Source organism: Adiantum capillus-veneris, chromosome 12, assembly GCF_014529385.1.
Source record: "Adiantum capillus-veneris isolate H3 chromosome 12, ASM1452938v2, whole genome shotgun sequence".
Taxonomy (NCBI): Eukaryota; Viridiplantae; Streptophyta; class Polypodiopsida; order Polypodiales; family Pteridaceae; genus Adiantum; species Adiantum capillus-veneris.
The window spans coordinates 44,717,815-44,736,529 of record NC_140942.1 but is presented as its reverse complement, the minus strand read 5'-3'; the positions used below and the strand labels follow the sequence as shown (position 1 = coordinate 44,736,529).

The window sequence follows — 18,715 nt, the reverse complement described above, 5'->3', positions numbered from 1 at the left end:
GAATGGTGGGCTCAACGGGGTCGGGCGAGGGGGCTTCTGGCGAGTCCCTCTGTGGCGAAGCTGGAGCCTCCATCTGTGTCTACTGTTGTGGCGTAAGAAGAGGACGACGGGAGGGTGCCGCAAAAGGGCGCGCCAACATTGCTCCAAGGAGTTGGAACAGATGCCGAAAGTGCCGAATCTGCAGGGAGCAACCGAGGCGGAGGGCCCAAACTGATGGGTGAACGGGCCGAGTCGGGGGGGGGGGGGGGGGGATAAAGCGGGTTGGGGCTGAGGGCGATGGCGCAGCGGGAGTGTGCAGCAGCAGCGAGCACCGAAAAATCACCCATTCCCATAAAGATTTCTTTGCACACTTCCGGGAATGTCCCAAGGGGACTTCCATTAGTGCATTACGTGATTGTGTAGGCATGTTACATAAGGATCCTAGTGAGGTCCTTGACATAGCTTCAAATTATTTTGAGCATTTGCTGCTGGCCAATTTATTTATGATATTTTGTGTGCCAGAGAAGATGTTTGGTCTCATGTGTAGCCAGAGGTTATAGAGGTTATGTGCCATAAGTTACTAGCTCCCTTCTGTGTGCAGGAGATGCATGACGCAGTGCTTGGCCTCGATGGTGCCTCTTGTCTTGGAGAGGATGGGTTGACTAGACAGTTTTTATGCATTTCTGGGATGCTCTCAGCTCCGCTATGCTTTCCGGTCTATAGCACATATTTGACAGAGGAGAGATGCCTGCCTCTATGTGTTCGAAACTTATTTCTCTTATGCTGAAAGGCGCAGGTACATCATCTTTGCGACTATGGAGATGGATCACTCTCATGTCCTCCATGTATAAGATCTTTGCTCGCATGATTAGTATTCGCGTAAAACCCTATATGCCCGATCTCATCCATGCTTCACAGACAGGTTTTTTTTGTATTTTGGACAACATCTTCACTTTCTATGAGGCAGTTGAATGGGCTTGTTAGGCAGATCAGGCTATAGTGTCGTGCTTCTTGAGTTTGAGAAGGCTTATGATGGAGTACATTGGGGTTTCTTGGAGGGCACTATTCATAAGATGGGTTTCCCCTTGCATTGGATCAGAGGTGTATCTGCATTGTACTGTACTGTACTGCTTTGAGCGCTCTCACGATTAGAGGCCACTTGACGTTTTCCTCTGTCTCATTCAGTCCGACAGGGATGTCCCTTGGCTGCCTACTTCTTTCTGTTTTTTGCTGAGGCCATGTCTCTCTTTGCAACACAAGATCCCACAGATACAAGGTCTTACTATGCCTTTGGATGACTCGCCATATTTGCTAGGATGAGTAGTATGCAGATGACACTATGCTCTTTGTAAGCTATGACACACCCACCTTGGACAATCTACAAGATGCTCTGGCTACCTTTTGCTTGGTCAATGGTGCTCTCATCAATTAACACAAGTCTTTTTGTTTTCTTGTAGGAGTGGATGAGGATTGTCAGTGGGGTGTATAGTTATTTTCATATGGCTACCTAGAGGACAAAGCTGTAGATATTTGGGTTTTCATGTTGGCATTGATGTGTCAGTTGAGGAGCAATTTGCATCCGTACTACGTGCTATCAGGAAGAAACTAAGAGAGAGAGAGAGAGAGAGAGAGAGAGAGAGAGAGAGAGAGAGAGAGAGAGAGAGAGAGAGAGGGGGGGAGGAGAAGCAAAGAATGTTAATGGTGTAGGAAACTATCCCAAGAGACCTTAAAGATCTATCCGACAAGGGGAGTTGAACTCAAGACCTGTTATTCAAGATGGAAATGGCATAACCAATCTACCACACTTGGGTGATAGAAAGGTTATACCATTTTCTTCTTTTCATTAGCACACTCGCACACACACAACCAAGAAGAATTTTAACTCGCGCGTGCACGCGCGCTCGTACACGTGCACACACACACACACACAAATGTCAAGGAGTATTAACTTAAAATTGGAGAATTTTAGGCTTCCTTGGTAGAAAACATAGCCTGCTTCGTGGGAAACTAGTTTTAAAAAAAATCCCTTTAAAGGTATATTTTCACTTAAGTGAGCATTACTAAATTTGGGGGCATACTCAGAGCGAGTAGAGAGAATTGGGGGATGCTCTACAGCGCGCGGATTCTGTCGGCAAAATTGGGAAGCGTCTGCAGCGAGGGATGCTGACGAAGCGCATGGGCCATTCAAGGCTATCCACCTCCACCGAGTGCATAGCTGGAGATGATCTACAAGACGCTAAGTATGGGATGTGGAGGTTCGGCGTGTTCCGAGCAACAACTGTATAAAAGGTGAGGGTCTCCCTCACTTAGCTGGCGAGTATGTGAGTTTGGATTCTTTGTACACTCTGTGTGTGTAACTGAGGGTTAGCGTATAAGAAGTTGAGCTTGAGTGTATTAAACTATGGCGAGAGGAAAGCAAGTCTTGGAAGTCCAACCATTGGCTTCTGCTTCTTCTTAGGTCGAGTTCCTTTGCATAATATAATAGAAATGATGCTTGGTACTGTGGAACCCTTTCCTTGACATTGAAAGAAACGTCATTCGGATTTGTAGGTAGCAAAAGAATTTGTTTTTACTTCATGCCTAATATTGACTGCACTCACACTTAGCTTTTTTCTACTGTATAAAAAAATGGCATCAAATCTAGCATAGACATGGAGACTATTCTGGTTTTGTTTACTGATGGTGAGTATAAGGCTGAAATCTTGGTGGTGTTGCTGGTTATGCCGCCATAGAAAAAATATATATAAACAATCGGGTTTCTTTACAAAGGTTTTTTGTGACCCCTTTAAGGGCTGGACCAAGCGAAATTTTGCTATACTGACATTGGTTTTTGTCGGCTCTGATAAACTGTTGCAGTACTAGGGGTGTAAATTTTTGAGAAGGAATAATGTTCACTACCTTTGTTCAAAAGTTGTACCATTTTTTTAACCGGCTCATAGAAATGGATCTAATTTTTGATAATGCTTCTAAAATAACCTTGTGAATGATGTGATGTATCTGATAAGGTTTCCATGTCCTATTACTGTGACTTTACAGGTTCAACCCTGTCAAAATTGGCATAATATTGGTAGTATACACATGGCTGAGTGCCACAACACCTAATGATTGTGAAGATACTAATCAGTAGGGTAAGGAATGAGTAGTATTCTGACTAGGGATGTTACTTTTTGGTTTTTTTTGGCTCTGGGCTGATAGTTCAGCTGGTACTTTGATCCCAATGGGAACTCTGACTGACAAGGATCTGGTTTTCTACCTGGTGCTTGGATGCCTGGCTTAGATCTGGCCCATACTACCATAAAAACCTATTGTATACATGCATATTCTGGTTTTTATGCTTCACAACTTGAGATTTGGTATAAACTAATTTCTGACTAGGAAAGGTACAGTGTTACTTTGGTTCTGGCTGTTACTTCCCTAGCTTGTGTTGATACTTCTCGTAGCTGAGGATTTTTTGATACCTTTGCCAACTAAATGGGATATGATATTATGGTATAGGATGGTTGTGCTTTACATGGAATTTTGACTGGCTCTGGCTGGTACTCTTCTGGCCTGAGCTAATACTTCTCGGAGGAAGCCCGCATAGGATTTCCATTGGAAACTCTGGCTTTGGCTGGTACTCTTTTGGCCTGAGCTAATACTTCTTGGAGCTGATGGTTTTCTGATCGTTTACTAACTAAAAGAGGTATGGTATTATGGTATAAGGTGGTTGCTCTTAACTTACAGAGAATCGGACCTTACTATAGTTTTTTCTTACACATACAAAGACTGTATCTTGCAAAAGCTTGAAGTAGCCTGCTTTATGGCTAGCTTTGACTCTGGTTCAGGCTCGAGCTTTGGCTAATAACATATCTGACCCTGACAGTTACGTCTCTGAAAGGGGATCCTGTATGGTATCTAAGTAATGATGATTGCAAAACATCTAACCTTCATCAGTTGCTTGGATATCTTGCTTTGTACATACTTATTCCACTACATCAAGTGATGATGCTACCATTAAATATACTATGGTTTAGATACTTTACTGTTTGCTCTGACTTACAATAAAATCTGACCTTCTACTAGTTGCTTGGAGGCCTGGCTTAGATCTGGCCCGTGCTGTCATATTCTGGTTCATTATTCGTTATGCTTGACTACTTGAGATTTGGCATTAAATAAGATTCGAACCAAGAAGGGTATAGTGTTACTCTGGCTCTGGCTGAGACTCCTCTTGCTTGGGCTGGTACTTCTCGGAGCTGATGGTTCGGCTTTTTCTTTGGTTTCAAGGGGAACTTTTTATGGAATGTAGAGTAATGCTGTTAAACATGCATGACTGAGTAACTTCAAGTTCTTGATTTTCGGCGTAAAACTGGTCGAACGATAACCCTAGTTGATTCTGGCCTTGAAGGGCTCAACCTTGAGGCATATGTTGGGACATGGAGAGGAGCTAGATCGGCTAGTGGCAAATGGAATTTCATATGTTTTCGCTAAACTCTCTGACTCGACATTTTACTATAGTATGTATACAGATCACTTCAGGTTTAATCATTGTAGTTGTACTCTGGTGTTTATGGAGTCCAGCCACTTGAGAGCGGAAGAGGTCGCTCAAAATTATGGCAAAAATTGACAGGGTTTCATATATAAAAGAAATTTGCAAATTTATTTGTTTACTAATATCAGGGTCTACCAAGATATAGGTTGACTGCTCGGATGAGTACTATTGTTGATCCAATCAAGAGAGCACAGATCTCAAAAAAGCTTAAGGCAGCTAGGGCTGAATATATAGCATCATTTGCGGCAAAGAACAGGGCATGGTCGAGGCAGAGAGCATATCTTAATTGAACCTGCAAGAATAAGGAGATAAATTATCAAGATGCTTAAAAGAAAATCATTGGCAGTTTGTAAACTGATGAAGTTCGGTATGAAGATGTAACTGACTACCAAAGTCTTATTAAAGTTTGTTCATTTTTTAATAAAGTTTATTTGCAAAAAGAAGTTGAAACTTTGTGACATGGATAACAACTAGGATGCCCATACATCACCTGCATACAAAGCCAATGCTAAGAGAATGTTATGTTGTTCTAAGGGTGCAAGTGAGGGCTACTCTCTTTGATTCAGCTTTTTGGTTGCTTTATAGTTGGGAGGAATGGCTGCTGGTTCGCAGTTTGTAAAAAAATTTCTACATTCGGATGGTTACTTGTACCAAACTAATAAGATTTATTTATACAAAATCATGCTGTCTAATATAATAAACCTTGTATTTATCTGGGTACCTTGGTCTTTGAACATATGTATGTTCGTTTGTGGGTAATATATGTAGATAACTAAAACACACACCATTGGCACTTAGATCCAGTTTTACCACTCGGTCAGGACCAAGCTCCCGGAATTTTTGCTAGGACAGATTGATCAGAGTGTGCATTCAATCTGTACTAGAGGAGTTAGCCTCACACAATCATTATGAATTATTTCTGTCTGGAAGGTTGAGGAAGCTACCAAATTACTATATTAAATCTTTAACATTAGGGCTTATTCTAAGATTCTTTCGTTTATATAATTTCCTTTTGAATTTTCTCTAACTACTGTTGGGTTAAAGGCTTAAATAATCCCTTTTTGTACACTTTTATACTTTGTCCAGGTTCCAGTATGAACCTGGACACATTTTTTAAAGGTCACTTATAATAAAAGTGGGAAAACCCAAAACTCACTCATTGAGTTTTTCCCAAAAACGTGAGCTCTCTCTCTCTCTCTCTCCCTCTTTGTTTTGCTAGCGCTTCCCTTCTGCAGCACGATGCCTCCGCTTCAATCCTCAAGGCCTGCACATCTTCGCGTGCTCTATCACTTGCACACACCGCTACGCGCTCATCAACCGGTATCAGAGCCCAATTAGGGTTTGCTCCCAAACTTGCAAACGCTGATTTTCAGCCAAGGAGGTCAACTTTCACGCGAGATTTTGCAATTTCATCGCCAAAGGACTCGTTTCCGGACACTAGAGAGCTCCCGGCAAGTCAAATTGACCTAAAACAAGGTGTGGGAACACTTTTGCTAAGTCCCCGCTACTCGAAAACACTGAAATTGTCGAAAAACAGGTCCTAAAACAGGTGTTTTCAGTAAATTTCAGATTTACGCAGGTTTTTGCAAGTGTTTTTATGATGTGACTATATTGGGAAAAGTGCAAATTGAAGCAATCTACGCACGTTTGACAAAGTTTGGCTATGTTTGACCATTTGTGGCTCAATTTCATACAATTTGATGCTACAAATTGGGGCTTTTGCTCTTGCATGCTTCTAAAGGCTGTGCATTAGTCTTATGTATGTTCTGTGAGGTTAAAAACAACTAAAATTGTTGTTTTTGAGCACAAATTCGCTCGCTGAAATTTCCTGTGCATAAATTTCAGAAATTGTTTTTTTGTGCCTAAATCGACCTATTTTGCCTCAAATTGCTTATGTGACCATTTGGAGCTGTAGTGCACATCTCTATGAGGCTATACTCCGGTTTTTGTGCATTTTGCCCAAAAATTCAGCGTATTAGCCCTCTTATTCGTACAACTATGGCCTCATCTTCTTCGAATGTGAAGAATCTCTTCGAGATTAGGAGGTTCGATGGAAGAGGTTTCGACCTTTGGAAAGACCGGATCCAAGGAATCCTATTTCTTAAGGATTGTGGGCACTTGAACAGGTAAAGCCACAGAATATGACGGATGAAGCATGGGTTAGCCTGAACAAGAAGGCTGTTACATACATTAAAATAGCCTTGACCGATGAGACAGTCATTGATGTGAAAGGTCTCACAAGTGCTTTTGATGTGTGGGAGAAGTTAAAGGGAATGTATGAGAATACAACGTTTGTCAACCAAGTGCATTTGATGCGAAAACTTGTTGGCATGCAACTAGATGAGTCCAAGAGCGCTGCAGAGCACTTGTCGTTGTTCGCAGGTACTTTGTCGCAGGATTCAGGCTTGCCCCCTTTTGATGATAAGCTGAAAGCTATCTTCTTGCTTATGACCTTACCTGAGTCATGGGAAACTTTGGTGGTTTCATTGTCCAATAACCCCAATTTGACTTTTGATGGTGTTAGGGGTTCTATCTTGAATGAGGAAATCAGGAGGAAAGCAAGTGGAGAGGGAGGAAGCTCTGCCAACATGGTTAGAGACAGGACAGAAAAGAAGAATGCTTATGCACAACGGAGTAAGAGTAAGAGTAAGGAAAGGGGACATGCCAACAAAGGCAAGGGTGATGTGACTTGCTATTGGTGTGGCAGGAAAGGTCACAAGAAACCCGATTGCAGGTACAACAAAGCCGAGTTAGAACGGAAAAAGAATGGCGGAGACAAAAAGAAAGAGAAGAAGGAATTCAAGACAGATGCACAGGATAGCTCAAAGGACAAAGAGAAGGCCAATGTGGCTTCTAATGTTGTGATTGAGGAGCTGTCAGATGTAGAGGACATCTTGTGTGCCACTTTGTCAGATGATGATGCTTATGACATTGATGCCTCTCTTAATGTTCATTCACAGGACATGCAGATCACCAAGAGTGATCTTGTTGATGCTTTGTTGACTGTCAATGATGCATTATCCCAGACTTGGATTGTTGATTCCGGTGCTTCATTTCATGTGACTCCTATCAAGGAGTGTTTCTCTACTTTTGATGTAGGCAAGCGTGGCCATGTATACCTTGGAAACAATCATGCATGTTCCATTGAGGGTATTGACACTGTGCATCTCTCAATAGATGGCACAAATGAGCTTGTCTTGCATGATGTTAGATATGTGCCGGGAATCAAGAAGAGTTTGCTTTCTGTTGGTCAGATGGATATGCATAGTTACAGCATCTTGTTTGAGAGAGGATCATGGAAAATGACTAAAGGCTCAAGGCTGATTGTAAAGGGCACAAAGAAAGGGACACTTTATTGCATGTATGGAAAGGCCGTGTTGGACAAGTTTATTGCATTGGCTGAAATTAACTCTCACATGGAGTTGTGGCACAAGAGGCTTGGCCATATGAGCCAAAAGGGCCTTTCTAAACTTTGTACTTTGAACAAGCTTGATGCTAAAGGCACAAAGCTTGACTTTTGTAATGAATGTCAATATGGCAAGCAAGTAAAGCGTTCTTATTACTCTAGTGTCTCTCGTAAATCTTGTGTGCTTGATCTTGTACATTCTGATGTATGTAGCATGCCTACTAAGTCTGTGGGAGATGCATGCTATTTTGTCTCGTTTGTTGATGATCATTCTAGAAAAATTTGGGTTTATTTGCTTAAAATTAAGGATGAAGCCTTTGCTGCGTTTAAGAGATTTCATGCATTTGTGACCACCCAAACAGGTAGAAAGCTAAAATGCTTGCGTACGGACAATGGGGGGGAGTTCACAAGTGCTGAATTTAACAAATTTTGTGAAAATTTGGGCATTAAGAGGGAGCTTACTGTGCCATACAACCCCTCTTCTAATGGTGTGGCCGAAAGATTCAATAGGACACTTTGTGAGAGGGTGAGATGCATGCTGTCCGCAGCTAATCTCTCTGATGGATTTTGGAGAGAAGCTTTGAAAACTGCAGTGCATATATGCAATCAATCCCCTCACATGTCTTTGAAAGGTGACATCCTTGAAGAGGTTTGGTCTAGCAAGCCTGCTTCATATGATCACTTACGCATTTTTGGTTGCGAGGCTTTTGTGCATGTCAGACCCGAGTTGAGGAATAAACTAGATGCCAAATCCATTAAAGGCCTTTTCATGGGATATGGTGAACAATTCAAAATGGGTTACAGGATTTGGTTACCTCAGCTCAAAAGGGTTATACGTAGCCGGGATGTTGTTTTTAATGAGGCAAGGCTGCTTCAAAACAATTGTGCCTCAAAGCATGATCATAAAAGGGTCAAATTTCAGCATGACCAGCCACTTGTTAGGCCTATTTTTGACCCTCAGTATGCACCACATATAGCTGAAAATGTAGATGATCCAGTGGTGTTTGAGCCAGATGATGTTGGACAACAAATTGAGGCTCCAAAAGGGCATTTGCAGCCACGAAACAATGCTGAAAATGGTGCTGAAAATGATGTACAGCAGCCCATTGTTGATGATTTTATTATGCCACCTGATGTAGACCTATTACCGGATAATGTGGATCATTGGGTGAGGGGGTCTACTCGTCCAAGACGGGCTCTGAGTAGATATGATCCCTCTTTGCATTACGTTATGTTGACAGATGAGGGAGAACCTCTTACTTATAAAGAGGTAAAGACATGTGAGCCAAGCAGTAAGTGGGAGCTTGCAATGCAAGAGGAAATGAAATCCTTGTATGCAAATGATACTTGGATCTTGTGCCATTGCCTAAAGGGAGAAAGTCTCTTCCTAACAAATGGGTATGCAAGATTAAGATTGTGGATGAAAAACCGAAGTACAAGGCAAGATTGGTTGCAAAAGGATATGCACAGAAAGAAGGAATTGATTTTCAAGAAATCTTTTCTCCCGTTGTAAAACTTACAACTTTACATGTCCTTTTTGCTCTCGTTGCGGTGCTTGATTTGGAATTGAATCAAATGGATGTAAAGATAGCGTTTTTGCATGGTGACATTGAAGAGGACATATACATGAAACAACGTGAAGGTTTTGTAGTTCCTACACGTGAGGAACTGTTATGGCAAAAGTGACTTAAAGTTGCAAGGATATTGTGATGCAGACATGGCAGGTGACATGGATACCAGGAAATCTACCAGTGGATATGTATTTGCCATTGCTGGTGGTGCAGTCTCTTGGTGTTCTAAGTTACAGAAAAATGTGGCATTGAGTACTACTGAGGCTGAATATATTTCAGCCACAGAGGCTTCAAAAGAGGCCATTTGGTTGAGCAGACTTGCAAAAGAACTTGGCATACCTGCTCATACACCCGTGTTGGGTTGTGATAGCCAGAGTGCTATCTATTTAGCCAAAAATGCCACGTTTCATGCCCGTACCAAACACATAGATGTGCGGTACCACTTCATACGACAGGTATTGGAGGATGGTCTAGTCAACTTGACTAAGATCCATACACAGGATAACCCTGCAGATGTTCTCACCAAGAGTCTTGCTAAGGCTCAACATGAGCATTGCATACAACTGGTGGGAGTTGGTTAACTTAAAGGCGTCATTTATGCCTTTAAGTGGGAGGTTGTTGGGTTAAAGGCCTAAATAACCCCTTTTTGTACATTTTTATACTTTGTCCAGGTTCAATATGAACCTGAACACATTTTTTAAAGGTCACTTATAATAAAAGTGGGAAAACCCAAAACTCACTCATTGAGTTTTTCCCAAAAACGTAAGCTCTCTCTCTCTCTCCTTCTTCGTTCTGCTAGCGCTTCCCTTTTGCAGCACAATGCCTCCACTTCAAGTCTCAAGGCCTGCACATCTTCGCGTACTCTATCACTTGCACACACCACCACGCACTCATCAACTACGCCTCCTTCAGGCTATTTCCTTGTATCAAGGATTGGAATTGCCAATGGAGCCACTCTCAAGAGCTTCACTATTGGTTCTAAGACGCATTCAAGATGCTGAAGCATCTGCTCTCATTGTGGCCTCGTCGAGTAATACTAATACCTCCCTTATTCACACAGTCTCATTTGACAAATGGGTCAAAACATTAGCAATGTTAGTCAAAAACAGTAAGGATGGTGTTTCAGCTATTTCTGAAATTATTGCAAATGTCCCGACTATCTCTAAGGCACATAAAGAGGACTTGTTGGCTAAGTTTTGATGGTGCTGAACTTGCTAACCTTCTCAGAAAGCAATGTGGACTCAGCCCCAGTTTTGTCACAGCCCCGACTATTCCGATTCTCCCACCTACCAACGGTCTTTTCTGTAGGGATGCAGCGGCTGCGGAAGCAGTTAAAGAATTTCAGAAAGATTTATGTTCTCTAAGTGAAACTTCGCTTTTCGAATTAGTTCCTAAGGTTTCGAGGATATTTCTTTTCTTACCAATACGACAAGTTGAGGTGGAATCCTTAGGGATGGAGCACAAACTTTGGTTACTCCCCAATAAAGGATTTCTGGCTCCTATTTCTATAAAAACCTGGGTTTTTTTGGCAAATCTACTTGCCTCAACAATGGAGGACTCTCGTCTGAAGATACTCAAAGGAGTGCAATGTTTAGACAAAGGTGAGCTGATTAAAGTTCTGTTTAACATGAATTTTTTGGACTCTAAGAAGTGTGGGTCTAATGCAGGACTTTATGTGAGAACGAAAGGACTCATGGAATTCAGTAAAAACAATGCTGATTATTATGCAGAATCAGTCTGGAATATTTACAGACCCTATCTCAAGTGTGCTTGCAGATTTTTGGACCCTAAAGCGTCTTGTGAGTCTAGCATCATATGGTTCGACCATGCAGTTTGGTTTGTCATCAACAATCTGGAATCTATATTCCCGGAAAAGCCTACATCATTTCATCTTACTCTCATCTGTTCATGGTTAGGTGGACAAGCCAAGGAGTTAGTTCTGGCGCAAATTGCCTTCATACAATTTCGTACTTTGATGGTTGAAATGCTCAAAGAGCTAGGGGCAAATGAACCAGGAATGCTCCTGATTGCCTATGGTTCTTACAAAGGGATAAAAACTATTCTGGGTCTGCTGAAACCTAACTTTGAAGATGATGAATCCCCCTCTCAAAAAAGACCCAACACACTGCTAACTCCAAATTCCACGTTTATTTCCTTTCTTACCCCCTCTTCGTCTGCTGACTCCAGTTTTGGAAGAGGAAAATCCTGAAGGTTTACAAGAGGAAGGGGTCGAGGACTACCAGTTAAACATCTGTTGGAAATGTGACTGTGCAGGTAGCGGTCAATGAGATCAAGAGGCGCTATCTACCAAGCAAAGCCGAGGATTGCAGTAATTGTTTCATTCATTGTCATTTCACGAATAGAATTTTTGAGTTCTTTTCACCTAAATCAAAACACACACACACACACACACACACACACACACACACACACACACGAGAAGAGAATTTAAACGTCATAGGAAACTGTCCCAAGAGACCTTAAAGATCTATCCGACGAGGAGAGTTGAACTCGAGACCTGTTATGAGAGAGAGAGAGAGAGAGAGAGAGAGAGAGAGAGAGAGAGAGAGAGAGAGAGAGAGAGAGAGAGAGAGATTATTTTAACGTTTGCTAGAGGTCAGAATTAAGCCTATGACACAGAACCATGTACCAATGTCTATGTCTCTAACATGGATGTAGTGTTACCTGGGTGAATATGTTGTTGTGTGTGTGGGGTGATGCGTCAAGTTATTATGTCTGTGCTTAAATGAGTCGTTTTTGGATGGGGGATGCAAAACCACAATTTATTCAATTCAATGGATTTTTATGGAAGGCAATTGTGCTAAGCAAATGAAATTTGGTACTTACTGACAGGTAAAAACGGGGTGTACTCGACGCTTGTGGATGAAGTAAGAGCTGCATTTAAAGTGGATGAGTTGGTACGAGTTGATTGTCGAGGTTTAAATCCTAGTGACTACAAAAAGATTGGAGCAAAGTTAAGGGTAAGTTCAACAGTGTTCTTGTATCTTGTTACTAAAAATTTGATACCTTGTTGCTACAAAATAGTTAATTTGGCAAAGTTTTTGCATGAATGTAGACGGTAGTATTAAGTATGAGTATTGATGTTGTCTGAAAGATTGTTGGCTTTTGATTGATATCGTTATGAAGGTTTTCATTATTGGCCGAAGCCTATTTAATAAATCTATTCTGTGTCATTGTATGAAGGATCTTGTTCCATGCGTTCTTCTCTCGTTTGACAAAGAGCACATCCTAATGTGGAAAGGGAAGCCCACAGCCAAAGGCACGAGTACGTCTCAAGCTTCCGACTTAAAAGACACAGCGGACATTGCATGCAATAGTGCAGAGCATTCAGACCCCAGCATTGATGAAGTTGATAAAAAGACTCTCAAACTTTCTTCTATGGTTGAGGATCCTTGTGAAGAGGGAGAAGCAAGCAACGCATGCAATGGTGCAGGGCATTCAGACCCAAGCATTGAGGAAGTTGATAAGAAGACCCTCAAACCTCCTATGGTTCAGTATCCTTCTAAAGAGGGAGAAGCAAGCGGTTTGCTTGCTCGGTCAAGCTTGCTCTCTCTGCAGAGTAAAGACAAAAGCAGGGAGGAAGTCAATTTGCAGGCTGGATCGTCGGAAGCTTTGCAATCAAGTTTTACCGTGCATGAAGCAGGGGATCAGAAGGACATATCTCTTGGTGTAGCTACAAAGGAGGGGTACAAATATGAGGACATTCAACCATCTAATTATGCGGTAGATATAGATGCTCTGTGGGAACATGCTTATCAATCTGGCATGGCCATTGAACTTGCGGAGGATACAGATATAGATCTGATTGTCAGGAAGGCAGATGAGCTAGCCCAGTTTGCCCCCCTTGCACCTGAATACACACCTAAGATGATTCACAGGTTACAATTAAAGAGAGACCCTGTCTCTAAACCAAAGGATGAAGTGCGGATGCACTTTGGCAGAGATCTGACTCAAAGACCGAAGAAAGATGTAAAACGGAAGTTCCAACTACCTACAGTGGGCGTCGCTGGAATGGGAGGACTTCCTGTTGATGATCTAGCAAAATTACTCGCCAAAGAATAGATTCCTGTTAGTACTGGGTACTAAATTGCATGTTATTGCTATGGCCTTGCTGTGTGCTGATCGCCATTTGGTTTCTCATTAGGTGAGTGTAAACACTCTCTCTCTCTCTCTCTCTCTCAAGTGAGGTAGATTGGTTATGCCATTTCCCTCTTGAATAACAGGCCTTGAGTTCAACTCTCATCGGATAGATCTTTGAGGTCTCTTGGGATAGCTTCCTACGATGTTAAAATTCTCCTCCTCTTCTTCTTCTTCTCTCTCTCGCTCACACACACACACACAGACACACAAACAAACAAACAAACATGGCCCCCATCAACTCTAAGAGGAAGAGAGAGAACTTTTAGGGGGAACAAGGTGAATAGGATGGTATAGGTGAAGGGAACAGGAAACAATATCAACGATCTTTCCCAGTGGCCTACTTATACATAAGAGGATGCTTAGTTAATGCCCTCTTACAAGAAAAAGAAAGAGCATGATTAAGAACTGAGAAACTCACAAGGGCCTGCCTGCGTGCTGTGTGTGTGTGTGTGTGGGGGGGGGGGGGGGGAAGTGGGCATGTGTGCTCATATCTTGTTACTCCAAAGTTTTCTTGAATGCGGGGGGTTAGTATCAAGCATGAGCATCGACGTCAGTGGAATTTTGATTGATACTATTGATTTGTCAAGAAGGTTTTCATCATTGGCTGATGCCTATTTAAACAAAGCCATTCTGTCTCATTTTATGAAGGATCTAGTTCTATGTGTTCTCTCATTTGACAAAGAGTACATGATAATGCGAAAAGGGAGACAGCCGATGAAGGCACAAGTATGTCGCAAGCTCCTGATTCAAATGTCGCAGCGGACAGTATGTGTGCAGTGGTGCAGACCATTCTGCTCCAAGCTTTAATGAAGTTGATAAGATGGCAAGACAGGGTCCTACCCCAAGGGGCTTTGTATAGGAGGAGCTCATTCATAAGACCATTGGGTGGTGATTCGCCAAACTCTAGCCTATGGGTTCTGGACGCTTGTCCTGTGATAAGAAGGCTTTCAAACTTCCTTCAATGGCTCAGGATGGTTGTGAAGTGGAGAATTACTCAGTTCACTTGCTAGGTCGAATATACTCTGGATTCAGAGAGAAGATGGTATTAGAGAGGAAGTTTGTTTGCAGCTGGTAGCACTGGAAGCTTTGCCATCAAGTTTCTTCAAGCATCAAGGGGGCGAACGTGAGGTCACATCTGTTGGTCTAGCTACAAATGAGGGCAGATTGATGGGGACGAATAATGTGGAAAGGGAAATGGGAGACCACAGCTGAAGGCCCTATGGTTCAGGATCCTTGTGAAGAGGGAGAAGCAACCGGTTTGCTTGCTAGGTCAAGTATGCTCTCTCTACAGAGAAAAGATAGAGGCAGGGAGGGATTGATTTGCATGGGAACTGCTTCTGCAGAATTTCTGGCAGCTCTTCTGCAAACAATGTGATGGTCAAATGGCTCGAAGCGGATCAGGACGACATCACTGTAAATGTAAATAATGTACGATCATCTATTGACTTTTGTACTCGTAGGAGATAATTGAGAGCCCTATAGATGTGTACTCAATGCTTATAGAGGTGTAAAGTAGTGACGTTTCTTTTTTTCAACCGGATTAACACCGGACGTATAAGCGGTGTAACTGACTAACCGGACATGACCGGATGCTGCCTTCTTATCCTCACATGTTCATGTTAGTATATGACAAACATTTTCTCCAAAGTCATGGGAAGCATTGAGGCCTTGTTTTCTCTGGTTTTGCATAGAAAGTAGGCTCCCAAAAGTTAAAGACTTGCTTCACATGAGTGCCAATAGTGGGGTTTGCTTCTCTCAGCTTGTAGGATCTCCCTATATTCATCATTACTTGGAGGTTTCCTTGTGTAATTCAGACATTTGTGGAAGGCATCATGGAATTTTTAAGACTTTAGTGCCTCAATACATGGCTGGGCACATTTGAGTTTGGTTCCCATGAACCTCGCTATCATCAAAAGCATGAGCTTGATATGGCTAGTGATGATTCAAACAAATATGACATGAGCCTCGGGGGCTCAGTCATGATTATTAAAGTTGTTTCTCAAGAGATGAATACTGTAATGATGGCAACAGTAGCCTTCAAGGAGCTGCCAAAAAAGCTCTGAGAACATCTATGTGGCTTGAAGGAGGTAGCACTTTTCTCATCAATTCAAAAGTTGATCGAGCAATGGAGACCATCTCTTAACAAGATGAAAGCCCAAAAGAGTCTGAATTAAAAGAATCCAAAAATGCTAGCAAAAGCTCTCACACCAACAAGTTCTCATATAGAGACAAATCATCAACACTTTATGATGAACTGGTAGGAAACTTTTCCCATGTAAATTTAAAGCTTGATAAAGTCCAGGAAGAATCACTACCAATCGATGAAAAAGTTTCAAGGTCAAACGTCAAAATGGGTGAAGAGCAATGGGAACATATCTAAAACCAAAACAACGATTCGGCTCCCCACCATTCCTCCACCCTTGGCATATCTTGATTTCTTAACAAATTACAAGAAATTTAGTGATCATTAGGATCTCGTATGAAAGTACTCTGAGAGCATGACAAGGTTAATCAAATTTGATCCAATTACTCTCACTACACTTCTCAAATGCCTAGGAGAATACTAGGCTAAGTTTCATATAGTCCCAATGCCAGGTTCAAAAGATAGAAGCCCTAAAGAAAATGATATCTCAAATATGCAAGCCCTAATGTTAGCTCCAGTACTTTGTACCATCCCTTTGGTTGAGGTGAGACCAAACCTATTTGTGATCAATATGAGTTAAGAATGACTAGGTTTGGCCAAGAGGATACAATAGTTGAAAGTTGATCCCCATCCCCAAGGCGTCCCTAAAAGAGGGTGAACAAGACAATGAAGCCTGCCTACCTATGAAATATAATAAACGAACGGCCATGGCCATCATCCTTAACACAAGAGCAAGTGTTAACATAGGTACAAAGACCACGTGGGAGAAGTGGGGAAGTGGGCCTTGGGAAAAAGTGGATGGTCATTCAATTCGTAAATTGGAAACTTCTAGAGAACTCCAATTGGTAAATTGGAAACTTCTAGAGAACTCTAGAGAACATCGTTGTGATTAGTTGCAGGGTAGATTACATATACGTTGGCAAAGAACCCAACTAGAAGATAATTATGGGAAGTCCTACATGAGACAACTTATGGTTGTCCAAGATTGGGGTTGCACTTATTTGTACCTTTGGCAATATGGGTAAGTTGATTGTCCTTAATTACAAGGATATAACAAAGCTACATAATATTGTCTTTTGAGTCTACAACATCTCTTCCTTGAAGTGAAGGTGAGATTGAATATGAGGGACATGTTAACATCTAGCTCTTTGAAGTGGAACACATGATTGGTATTGCCTATTGAAAAAATGAACACAGACACTCCTTAGGAGGATTGCCCTATCTTTTAGCCTTTCCTTGAAGATAAAATTGACCATCAAGATTCGATGCGTGATTAAGCCACTATGGATTTTGTGCTCATACCAAACCCTCTACTCAATTTTGTGATGAAAAGAGAAATGACTTTGTATCCTTGTGGAAAATTAAGTCCATCAAGGGTCAAGACTCAAAGACATTGGAGAAAGGAAAAAGTCTAATGGTTCTATGTTTTCTAACCTTTTGCCTCAGATAAATGCAATGCAATCCTAAGGATAGACCTGGCTACCAAAGTACAAGTCAAGCATCAACACAACATCTCAAGACAGGGCAAATATCATCTCAAGGCATCAAACAAGCATCAACAACAACAAGCCAAGACAAAAGAAAGGAATATATTGCTCGATACAAGTGGGTGATTACAATACTACTCCAAGTACAAGGCTACTACCAAGGATCAACAAAAAATGTGTACCAAGGAACATAGCGGCATAGACTATACATTCAATGAGAACACACATCCAAGCCTAAAAACCTCAATCTAAAGCTTCAATACTTACAAAAGGTGGATACCTAGAAAAAGTGCTTGAGACCCAAGGCTATATCAAGGAAATTTTGATGAGTGCGTAATGCGAAAGGGATGAGAGATTAGGGTTGAGAGAGAGAGAGAGAGAGAGAGAGAGAGAGAGAGAGAGAGAGAGAGAGGGAGAGAGAGAGGTTCTGTTGGTGCACACAAATGTGTGCACCAATAGAGAGAGAGAGAGAGAGAGAGAGAGAGAGAGAGAGAGAGAGAGAGAGAGGTTCTGTTGGTGCACACATTGTGTGTGCACACAATGTGTGTGCTCTTTATTGTTCTATATGATCAATAAGAAAGAATGAGATTAGGCTTAGTGAGTGGTTAGTCTGTCATGGTATTGGCCTAATGGCCTTTATCCCCAACAATCGCCCACTTAAAGGCCAATGTGCCAATTAGCATCAAGTCACCACATTGCAAAGTGCTTAGGAGGTAAATCTTTTGTGAGAAGGTTAGCAGGGTTGTTATGTGTGTACACCTTGACGAGCTGGATGCACTTGTCCTTAAGCATCTCTCGAATAAAATGATACTTGATCTCAATGTGCTTGGTCTTCGCATGAAACACAGGATTTTGTGCTAGTTGAATAGCACTTTGAATGTCACAATGCACTATCAAGATCTCAGTACTAACGCCCAAATCTCCCACTAGACAAGCAAGCGAAATAGCTTCTTTGCAAGATTCAAAGGTGGCCACATATTCTACCTTAGTGGTTAATTGAACAATGCAATCTTGCAAACAAGATTTCCATGATATTGCACCCCCAAGAAATGTGAAAACATAGACACTAGTGGACCTTCTATTGTCCACATTCTCTGTATAATCAGTCCTTTTACACATGCTTCCTTGTTTCCAAGAATAAGCATTTGTCCTTTGTACCACTCAAATATCTCATCACTCCTTTCACTGCCTCCCAATGCTTCTTACCAGGATTAGACACGTATCTGTTTACTACTCCCACTGCAAATGCAATGTCTAGATGTGTAGCAATCATACATCAAACTATCAATAGCAGATGCATAAGGAACCTTGGTTATTTCATCCTTTTTCTCCTCTAATTTAGGACAATCACTTTGGGTAACTTTTACATACGAAAGTAACGGGCTATTGGATACCTCCCCGTCTCCATATTTACCTTGGTAATGTACTCAATCTGAGATA

At 41.8% G+C, this 18,715-nt stretch overlaps 1 protein-coding gene across 2 annotated transcripts in view; it reads left to right on the top strand.

The window, feature by feature from the left end:
- The window catches only part of LOC147445672 (uncharacterized), a 90,542-nt gene extending 75,221 nt beyond the window's left edge, over positions 1 to 15,321 (top strand). The window contains exons 4-6 of one of the 2 annotated variants that reach the window (XR_015189798.1): positions 12,338 to 12,465; positions 12,689 to 13,649; positions 14,294 to 15,321. Coding sequence is in view for 1 of the 2 variants with exons in the window: in XM_086525120.1 (XP_086381246.1) it covers positions 12,338 to 12,465; positions 12,689 to 13,567 (1,007 nt within the window). In the remaining variant the exon portion in view is untranslated. Of the gene's footprint in view, positions 1 to 12,337; positions 12,466 to 12,688 lie in introns of both variants that reach the window. The other variant, XM_086525120.1, reaches the window with a different exon arrangement.
- Positions 15,322 to 18,715: the final 3,394 nt, after the last annotated feature.